This window comes from Dama dama, chromosome 31 (genome assembly GCF_033118175.1).
Source record: "Dama dama isolate Ldn47 chromosome 31, ASM3311817v1, whole genome shotgun sequence".
NCBI lineage: Eukaryota > Metazoa > Chordata > Mammalia > Artiodactyla > Cervidae > Dama > Dama dama.
This window is the reverse complement of record NC_083711.1, coordinates 15,662,752-15,673,113: the sequence shown is the minus strand read 5'-3', so window position 1 is coordinate 15,673,113 and position 10,362 is coordinate 15,662,752. Positions and strand designations below refer to the sequence as shown.

Here is a 10,362-nt window from a genome sequence, read left to right as displayed (position 1 = left end):
GGAGCTTGGCTCACTGAGGATGTCCATCCCAAATGTAATTTATGAAGCATCGTTTTCTATGCCTTAGCTTAAATACATGTGTGCGTGTTAAGCTGTTTCAGTCATGTCTCTCTGCGACCCTATGGACTTTAGCCACAGGCTCCTCTGTCTATGGATTCTCCAAACAAGGATACTGGAGTGGGTTGCCATGCCTTCCTCCAGGGGATCTTCCTTATCCAAGGATTGAACCCGTGTCTCCCACATTGCAGGCAGATTCTTCACTGCTGAGCCATCAGGGAAGCCCGCTGACTTAAACAATTTCACATAATTTTACATATTGGGTTGGCCCAAAAGTTTGTTCATGTTTTTCTGTAACAGTTTACAGAACAAATGGACTTTTGGGGCAACTCAATATATGATGTAATTGAGGAAGAGATACAAATTCAAATGCACCCTGAACCTGATCCTTTTTCATTTAATATGTTATACATAAGAAGTTGGCAAACTATGCCCACAGAACAGATTTGGCCCACTGCTTCAGAAATAAAGCTTTATTAATACACCACCACGCCCATTCACTTATGCACTGTCACTTTCATGTTACAATGGCATGATTGAGTAGTTGTGACAGAGATGGTACAACCCCCCAAATCTATTTACCATTTGGCTCTCAACAGAAAAAGTTGGCCAACACTGGTGTACATTATTACGCTAGTAACAAACCTATCTATCACCAAAGATATAATAGATGTCTTTCTCTGTAGCAATCACATTACACCAAAGATACAAAAAATACATTTCATTAGAACAAATCTTACTTCCAAGATATTTAAGAAAATATTCTGTCTTGAAATTCACTATCTATGTCTCAGATTTCCTTCCCAGGAGTTAATTCTCATTAAAACAAAAAAGACACATGTTCAAAAAGTGTCCTTTTATTATTTCTAGTAACATATATCGTATAAATACTCTATTTTTATATGACCTTTTACAAACGCGATATAACTTAAAAGTTTTATCATTAGAAAGAAATGTATAAAAATAAATATGTTATTATAGGCATTTATTACAAACTATAGTCCTTCTTAGAAGGAACACACAAACCAATACTTATAAAGTACATAGAATTTATAGTAACGTATTTTACTATATACATATGGAAAAAAAGTCATTTTCTTTCATAGTAGAAGAGCTGAACAGACATTCACCAGGATATGACTGTTGGACCAGCTGCTGGGGGTGGGCCAGCCGCTACCCCTCAGTAGCCTCCCCACGAGACATGTGATCGCAAGGTCCCCAACACTGGCGACCCTGTTGTACACACCCCATTCTCGTTCTGGCATTACATTCTTTTTTTTTTTTTTTTGGTGATCTTACTGACTCTCTTCAGACACAAACTGTTTTTTTTTGTCTTTTTGTTTTTCCCCCACATCCACATTCCTTCAGTCGGCTTACATCAGGAGGAAAGAAATAAAGGAGGTCCCCAGGTCATGAGGCCTCCTCAAGCTTTTGCTAGCATCTGATACATCACTGCTGGGTTTTTTTTTTTCCCCTTGTAGAATTTATGGTATGTTTACAAATACATGCAATTGTTTCTAGGTCAAAAGGAATTCACAAAGAAAAACACAATAATGACACAAGAGAGGAAATATAGGAGTCATGTGAGTCATGGACATTGCGAAGCATTTCTTGTGCTGGACATTCCTGAATTCTTAACTTCAAGACGGCATAAACATTCTCTGAAACCATAGCAGCCGGGAACAGTGATGGTCAAAGATCCTATGTGCATTCCTTTCTCCCTCCATTGATAGTGAGGTAAAGTAAGCCACATCTTAAAGCAAAAATCTCACCTTCCTCCTGCATTTCATTTCCCAACCTCCGTGATACACAGTATTTCGTCAGTATCAGGAAGCAGGGATTGTTCATATTTCTTAAACTTACTTTTGACCATTGCTTCTATTTTCATTAGAACTTGTCAGGAACCTCACAAAAGAAATGATAATGCCCTGGGGCTCTCTCACGCTACCTCATTGGTCAGATAGGAATAGTCCTCATAAACTACACTATCAGGTTTGTAACTGGCAGGAAACTCTGATGATCTAACTTCTTTTCTACCTACCTCTACCTCCCAACTCATTGCCACCCCTGGTTGATCACCAGGGCAAGGCGCCCTGGATTCCTCCAGCTTTCTTGATTTCAGTGCATCAGCCCTTCCCACTGCCCCGTCCCTCAACACCACCCCTGCTTAACTGCACTCTGCCAGCGTGCAGAAGTCTATGTAGTGTTTAGGTTTCTTTAAAGGATCACAGCTCTCATGAGACAACACCCCCCCATCATGGGACAGACACTGCAAGGTTCTCTTTTTGTAACCCTTCCCGCAAGTCTTGGAACACGGCGACCAGTCCCCCAGCTGCCAGCGGGGGCAAGGCAGGTTCGCACAAGGTCTGGTGCTGGCCGGCTTCACTTCCTTGGCGCACTCGGAAGCAGGCTGTCCGTTGATGTCCCGGCACTCCACGAGCCTTCTCTGCACACCCAGCCCACACGACTTGGAACACTCACCCCACTCTTCAATGACCCACTCCGAGAAAGTAGGGATGGCGTTGAAAGATTCCTTCTTCTTCTTCATGAAATAGGTGTATTTAATTTTGGGTCGGAGGGCATTGCCCACCGTCAGGACTTGGATGGTTAAGGGCTCCTTGAGAGGGCTGAAGCTTCGGATTCTTTCTAGCGCCGCCGAGGAGCCGCTGTACCTCAGGACAGTACCTTTGTAGGTGATGTCTTGCTCCAAAGTGGACAGAGTGAAGTCGCCGTTCAGGATATACGTGCCATCTGCAGCTTTGATGGCCAGGAAGCTCCCGTTATTTCTGGATCCTCTCTGATTCCGTTGCTTCACTTCAATGTTTGTGGCTCCTGTTGGAATTGTGACGATATCATGATAGCCGGGTCTGCAGGCAAGAAAAATAGAAAAATCTCTCAGTCACTGGCTACTTATGTTACTTAGCTTGAAACACCAGGCAATTAGGTAAGAAAGTAATTTTTTAACAAGACCTATAAGAAGTTACATGGAAATGATAAGAACCTTCAGGAGTAAGGCATTTTAATACTTACTTTGCACTGGTAACTGATCCTGATATTTTTTTGCATGTAGATCCATTTCCTCCACAGATGCCACATTTATCGAACTTCTTTTTGGAGTCTATGATGCGATCACAGCCAGCTTTTACACACTGTCCTTGCACACAGACGGAGGTGGAATCTGGGCTGCAAGGGGTGCCATCCACCACCTGAAAAAGGAAGGACATGTACCTGGTGTCACACGTTAATTAACAAGGGCAAGAGATGATGCTAGGAAAAGTCTGAAAGTCTTCCTCATTAACATTACATTTCTATCAAGATTAAAAATAGTACTCTGCCCACTATCCTTCTCTTTGGCTTTTTTTCCATAGACTTCTGAAATATTATAAATTTTTAGATTATCTGTGTCCTATTTTACTTTTAGCTAAGGTCAATGAAAGCAGAGCTTTTAGTCAATTTGTTTACTGCTGTACCCTCAGTGTCTAGAATACTACCCAGCAAGAGCAGACGCTGATAAATCACTTGTATGTTGAATCTGCAACTGGGGACTATTTTCCTAGCCTATAGTGATCATGACTCATGATTATCTCAACCAAATTCAATTCCATTTTCTATCTCAGAGCCAGATTTATCCCCTCAACAAAACAGCAAAGCTATGCTTCTACTAGTTCAATATATGTTCTTAAACACAAGAGTTCTCAATGCTCAGTGCTCACAAGCTCAATGCTCTTTCACTATAAGTCCATTTGCACATGTACTGCTAGTCACCCAGGAACAAGCATTTCTGACTATCTTAAACTATTTTCCAAAACCAAGGGATGGTTTTCGTGTTAACATATGATATACCTATCCATGCATAATGGGCTTTTCTTCATATATAAGAGTAATAATAAGCCATTGCAGGAATCATTAAGCACTGGATTCAAGCTTCATCCATAACCCCAAATAGCACAAGACTCAAAGCAGGTAGTTACCAATGTATCCAGAAGCAAAGCTGTCCTAACTTGAAATTGAACGTGCTGATATATAAATTTAATATATATAATTTCGACTTAATATATACTTAATACATTAAGTATATGTATAATAATTAAATATTATATATAAACATTTCAATATAAAAATATAAAACGACAAAGGTTGCATGAAAAGGTAGCAAGCCAAGTCTCGGGTTCTTAGACCAACAGTCCAAAGGAAAGTCATTACCTTGGGCTGTAACACGAAGAAGTAGCCAATGCCTTTGGCTTGACAGATAAGCTTGCACCTGTCCTTGGGTGAGACTCCTGCGAATTTGGGTATCCACTCCACTGCGGGACCGCTGCCAAAGGAAGCTTTGGAGAATTCATTGTGTGCCTCACACTGTTCCTCTCTAAAGCTTTTTCCTGGAAAGAGAAGGAGATGATGACGTTATCCCTTTCCAACCTTCAAGTGCCCGTTTGCGGAGCATCCTTTTCCCCTTCTCTCTGCTCACCGTCAATCTCCGGACAGTCCTGGATGTTGCAGGACCTGTAGCGCATGCGCTTGCCCTCGCAGTATTTTCCTCCGTTCTTCGGCACCGGGTTGTCACACTCCCTCATCGTATATTGAACTCCGCCTCCACACGTCCTCGAGCAGTCTCCCCAGGGCCCCCACGGCCCCCAGCTTCCGTGAACAGGGGTCTGAACAGAGACACACATCATTAGTGTTAGAATCCTCTATGGCAACCCTTTCAGGAAATAGAAAGATACAGGACACAGAATCAATGATGCGAATCTTTCCTGCATCCCTGCCAGAGGCTACAGGTCAGGCTGCTCATGGGGCATCAAATGTCTGAGCCTCACTTGGTCATTTTCCCTTCTGAATGTCAAAGGAGCATGCGTTGCAGTGGGTAACTCACATCAAAGTGCTTCTTGTCGCTCTTGTTCAGGCACTCGCTGTTGACACACCATTTCCCCTCTCCGCAGCTTGTGCCGTCGGCCCAGGGGAAGTGTTTGGTCTGGCACACGGGCAATCCGCCAGAGGTGCCCGTGCACCAGAGAATCGAGCAGGTGCTGGCCGCGTCTGGGCAGTGTTTGGACTCCTCTCCGAACGTGAACTGGCACTGCCGGTCGGCATCGTACAAGGTCCCCGGGAGATCGGAGGGCAGCTGAATGGCGATCTGGGGCTCGTCCATCAAACATTCACCTGCAAAGAAAAATACCAATGCATATTAATAAATAGTAACTAAAGGCACGCAGGGGACAAATCAGCTTCAGAAAAGATTTATCGTTAGAGATAATACATAGCAAAGTGATTTGAAAGCTGAAGGGTTTGGGAGAGCTATGCCGGAGAGTTTTAAATTACTGTTAAGATGTTATTCTTAATGGGTTATTTCTGCCTTAATAATGACAGGAAATCATTGTTCTGCTAAACACTCAAGTTCATGTACTCTGGGAGCTTCTTGGCCAGAAGCACTATGTTTTATTGGAAATTCAGGTTTAAAAACATATGTTCTTGACAATGAAAGTCATTTTGAAGGGAGAAAGAGAAAAGAACAGAACGGAAAGAAAGAGCTCGTTTAACAAGTACTGTATGAACACAAGGATGTTTGGATAACATCGAGAAAGAGGAGCTGGAGTGTCTTACCATGACCATTGTCCAGAAATGTTGTAATCATGGAGGCACTGCAGGGAGACCAGGGCTGGCTGTGGTTCAGATTGGAAAGCATTGACGCCATCATGTGGGAATCCCGGTTGACACCGTTAATGCCAGCACACTGCTTGGCATCATCATGGGGCATGTTAAACACATGGCCTAAGGAGAAATCCAAAACTCACATTAAAACATGTCATTTGCAGCATGTTTTTTTCCCCAGCAGAGATTCATCTGTCTCAAAGCGATATTTCTAAAGAAGAAATGTGTCCGGATACCATCTATTTTAGAGACAGTGTCTACTTTTCACAGGGTGTGAACCAATGTGTGAATTTCCAAATGTGTCCCTAGCTCCGACTCTCTGATTCTGAATTCTAATAAAGATAACCATGCTGAGAATCGTGCAAAAGCATTTTCTGCAGATTTTAGGGAGCTCTGGCACCTAAAATGGCAATATAATCTGCAGACGCTCCCTCTAACAGTAATACCTAGTTCATCAGCTTGAATTCATGAATGGGGCTTAACTGGCACTCCTGAATGGACTTACCTAATTCGTGGGCGGCAGTGAAGGCAGCTTGTAAGCCATCATCCTCTATGACAGAGCAGCTTCTGTTGGGATCACATATGGTTCCAACATCCGCCATCCCAAGAGTATCACATGTCTGGGCACCACACAGGTCCTACAAGAAGCAGAGATTTGCCCTTTTTAATACACACACAGGATGAACTTTGGGATCAAACTGCTTGGCAGGGTGTAGCCTCACATGTGCTTTGGAGCATCTACATTCTTTGTTGCTGAGTAGCCCTTTTAGGAGTATTTTGTGTGACTTTAAGATTTTCCCCTAATGCATTCAACTACAACTGTGAAACTTGAGATGTTAAAGCTATGGAAGGAATTCCCTGGTGGTCCAGTGGCTAAGTCTTTAAGTTCCCAATGCAGGGGGCCCAGGTTCGATCCCTGGTCAGGGACCTAGATCCCACATGCTGTAACTAAAGACCCTGAATGCTGCAACTAAGACACAGCTCAGCCAAATGAATATTTTAAAAATTAGTAAAGATTAATCATGTTAGCCAATTAATAAATACTTAAGTGTGAAAATATTGGTAAGATGCCTTACGAACATTTGTTACAAAACTGACTCCCCAGGGAGTCCTATCATGACTGGCGATGTCTTCCTCTCACCTGTCTGGTGAATAGAATTGCCGTGTCATAGTGCTCTGCATCCCGGTCACTGGGCGGGTTGTGCTGTTTCTGCCAGCCGCAGAAGTTCCGAAGGGTAAGGGCAGCATTGGAAGTCACTTCTGGGCCCTTCTCTTCCTCGTAGATGACCAGGATCTTCACCACCACCAGGCTCACTGAATTCCGAATGCTGGGGTGTTTGTATAACCGGGCCGCTACGGAGAACAAGGTCAGGAGGTAGTGTCTGAGCCCGCTGCCGTGGAACTCGGCCATGGACTGGTCAGCCACAAGCATCGTTTCCACATAGCGGGGGCTGGACACAAATCGCTTCTTTCTTAGGCTTCCAGTTCCTGTAAAGACACAAGGAAGATCATTTGCTCAGGGGCAGTCTCGCCAAGAATAGTTTACCTTCCTAGAGTATATAAGGAAAGCCTAAACTGTCAAAGCAAATAATACGAAAATACACCCGGGGGCAAACAATAACAAAAATATTTGCATCTCTGTTCACTGCAAATGTTATTTTTAAAGTTTTCTCCTTACTGTAAATCTAAAGGTCGTGTGCTCCTCTGAGGGGGTCAGCTTTTTTTTTTTTTTTAAGTAGCATTTTTTTTTTTTTTTTTAAATCCTCTTTGAAATCATGCAATCTGAAAAAGGCAGGATGCACACCCCTCTTTCCAGTCGTAGTAAAATCTTGGAGCAAGGGGAGCAGGCAGAGCCCCTGAGTCACTCTTTCACAGGCCAGGACTCAAATCCTGAATGAGATCATCAGGCTCCACGTGGAAGGCCCCGGGCAGGGCTGGGGCCTCTGCCAAGGGGCCGGGCCTGAAAGAATCTCAGCCCGCACGGCTCGGCTCTCTCATTCCAGGGGTCCCTGGGGGTGCTCCGCTCAAGCCAAATCCGGCACGAGGACCACCCAGTCTGCCCCGGCGCCTACGGCCTGGACTCCTACTGCCCCAGGGAAAGAAAGTTCGTGCTGCGGATTCGGGGGTGGGGGTGGGGGCACGGTTAATTATTCAGAAAAGAGTTCTCCGACTCCAGACGGTGAACCAGCCCGCCCCTCCAGGGAAGTCCTACCCTGGGCTCTGATCACGTAACTGCTTCCAGGAGCAGACGGACAGGGGGAGAAGAATTACATTCTGCAAGCCGGGGGGAGAAGGTGAAGAAAGAGACCAGGCACCAAAGTGATAGGAGGAAAAGAACTGCCGCAGAAGCAAGGCACACAGCAGGGAGTCCGGGGAAGGCGTGGCAGGAAGGATCGCGGTGACTAAATTTTCAACACTGTTTCGGAGCAGAAGGGTGGCCGCGAGAGGGAGCGCACACGGGAGGCGGGTGGGAGGCGCGGAGGCGGGGCGAGCCGCGCGGAGAGACCTCCCAGGCAGGTCGGGCCGAGGGGCCCCGCCGCCAGCCGGTCGGGGTCAGCCTGGTAAGCCGGGAAGGGGACACAGGCCAGCAGAACAGAGACCCCAGCGCAGCTGTCCAGGCTCGAGGGCTGCGCATTCCGAGGGTTGCGCATTCCGAGGGTCTCTCTCCCCCGCCCTCCATCTCCGCCCTCCTCCGGTCTCCGGGTGCGCGAACAGGCAGCGGTTACAGAACTAAGCGGCCAGTTGCAACTCGACCGAACGACACATGGACGATCGTTCACGAGAAATTAACAGGGCAGAAAGAAGTCGCACAAGCTCACTTTCGACCACCAAAGTGGGAGGGACTGAGTTACCAGCTCTCCCTTCCAGATCCAAACGCTTCTCTTTAGCAGGAAAAAAAAAAAAAAAAGAAAGAAAAGAAAAGAAAAAACAAACAAACAAACAACAAAAAAAAAAAACACTGATAACGCCTGTCCTCTCTCGATAATTCATGATCAGGACAAATGGTGAGTTCACCAGCCCAGATCTTAAGCCACAAATCACCACCACGTCTCGGTTCTGTCCGCACAGGTTTCCGTCTGCCAACGGGACTTTACCCTCGAGTCGCGCGGCCCAGAGAAAGGAGGGAGGGGGCGATGAATGGAGAGACAAGTGGGAGCCGCTCTGGGACGGATACCTGTTCGGTGTCCCGGGCGCTGTGGCGCTCGGTCCCGTGGCGCCGATTGCGCGGTGGCGTCCTCGCCCTCCGGCTCCGCGCCCCCAGCCAGCTGGGTCTCGTCATCCAAGACCCCGCACTTGGCGCCACCGTCGCCCCGCCGCCTCCGCCGCAGGAGATGGAACTGCTGCAGCGCCGGCGGCTCCTCCCCGGCGGCGGCGGCGGCGGCGGCGGGGGCGAGGCTCAAGGTGGCCGCGGCGGGCGCGGGTTGGATGAAGTACTCTTCGCCCTGCAGGTAGAAGGCGCCGCGCACGCCATCGCAGAGGCTGAGCGCCGCGGCGGAGCTGGGGTCGCCGTCGACCGTGCCAGAGTAGAAGCAGTGCGCCAGGTCGCCCACCGGATCCGAACCCGGCACGTCTGGCTCGGGTCTGCGTCCCACCGTCTGGAGCGTGAAGCCGGGTGCCAGGAAGCTGCGGTCCGGCTGCAGTTCCAGGCTCAGCTGCCGGCCGAAGGCGTCCAGGCGGAGGCGCGCGGTCCTGAGTCCCGGATCGCGCTCCAGCGCCGGCAACACCAGCTCCTCGTCCTCCTCGGCGGGGCGCCCGTGGGCGCCCGGCAGAACCAGCAGCGCCGCGGCCGCCGCGAGGAGCAGCAGCGGTGCGGGAGCAGGCTGCAAGCCCCGAGCCTTCGGCGCCGCGTGCCCCATGCCGCCTCCTGCCGTGCGCTTTCGGAAACCCGCGGGGATCGCGGGCTGCATTCGGGAGGAACCGCGCGCCTCCGAGCGCTGAGCGCACTGGCTATTGTTCGGGTCCGGAGCGCGGAGCCCCGCCAGCCTGGCTCGGGACTGTTAACAGTTACTCTGATTCTTGCAAAAGGGCGCGTAGAGCCCAGCTGCCGATGGGGCTCCCGGAGTCACTAAAGAGCAGGCGCTGCAGTTCTGCCGGCGCGCGGGAAGTTCTTCTGGCGAAGAGTTGGAGGCACCGCGCAGCAGGCGCTGGCGGGGTGGCTGCTGCGGAGACGCGCAGCGCCCCGGTACGCCTCCGGGGCCGGGGCGACGGGCCACTCGAGGATCAGCGTCCGGAGACCCCCTTCGGTCTCCGTCTCGGTCGCGGTGCACCTCGCTCTGCGCAGGGCTCAGTCCTCTCGGCCCTTCTGCACGCCCTGGCAATGAGAGACCCCAAGCTCTGAGCCGCTTTCCAGCGAGTGCAAGGACAGAGCAGCCCCGGCCGCCTTTTTATATCTTAGACTGAGTCTCCGCCCCTCCCTGACCCCCCTTCCCTCCTCCCTCTTGGCAGCCTTTCTATCCCCGGGACCCCGCCCCCTAAACTGAGTCTGGGCTAAACAGCGCGGTGCGCGAGCTGGGGCGGGGGAAGGGGCTGGCTCGGCGCCACGCGCTCGTCAATCTGGGGGCGGAAGACGCAGGAGGGGCCCTGTGACCAGCCCTTTGCACGTCTGGGGCTGCTGCTGGGAGAAGGTCCTCTCTCCCACCGCCCCTTCCACCCGCC

General features: G+C 49.2%; 1 protein-coding gene across 1 annotated transcript; it reads right to left on the bottom strand.

The window, feature by feature from the left end:
• Positions 1 to 515: 515 nt before the first annotated feature.
• Positions 516 to 10,049, bottom strand: ADAMTS1 (ADAM metallopeptidase with thrombospondin type 1 motif 1). Its single transcript, XM_061133949.1, has 9 exons — positions 8,882 to 10,049; positions 6,848 to 7,194; positions 6,212 to 6,344; positions 5,659 to 5,826; positions 4,931 to 5,217; positions 4,526 to 4,712; positions 4,261 to 4,436; positions 3,088 to 3,263; positions 516 to 2,924 (listed from the first exon to the last, which is right to left on the bottom strand). Exons 1-9 carry the CDS (start codon positions 9,612 to 9,614, stop codon positions 2,225 to 2,227), a joined length of 2,907 nt encoding a protein of 968 aa, XP_060989932.1. The 5' UTR covers positions 9,615 to 10,049; the 3' UTR covers positions 516 to 2,224.
• Positions 10,050 to 10,362: the final 313 nt, after the last annotated feature.

Excerpts from the sequence above, each read along its gene's own strand:
- ADAMTS1 (XM_061133949.1), bottom strand. The coding sequence starts at position 9,614 with ATGCAGCCCGCGATCCCCGCGGGTTTCCGAAAGCGCACGGCAGGAGGC. Across the intron at positions 6,345-6,847 it reads CAATTCTATTCACCAGACAG|GACCTGTGTGGTGCCCAGAC; the intron begins GTGAGAGGAAGA and ends TGCTTCTTGTAG. Across the intron at positions 5,827-6,211 it reads CACTGCCGCCCACGAATTAG|GCCATGTGTTTAACATGCCC; the intron begins GTAAGTCCATTC and ends ATTTCTCCTTAG.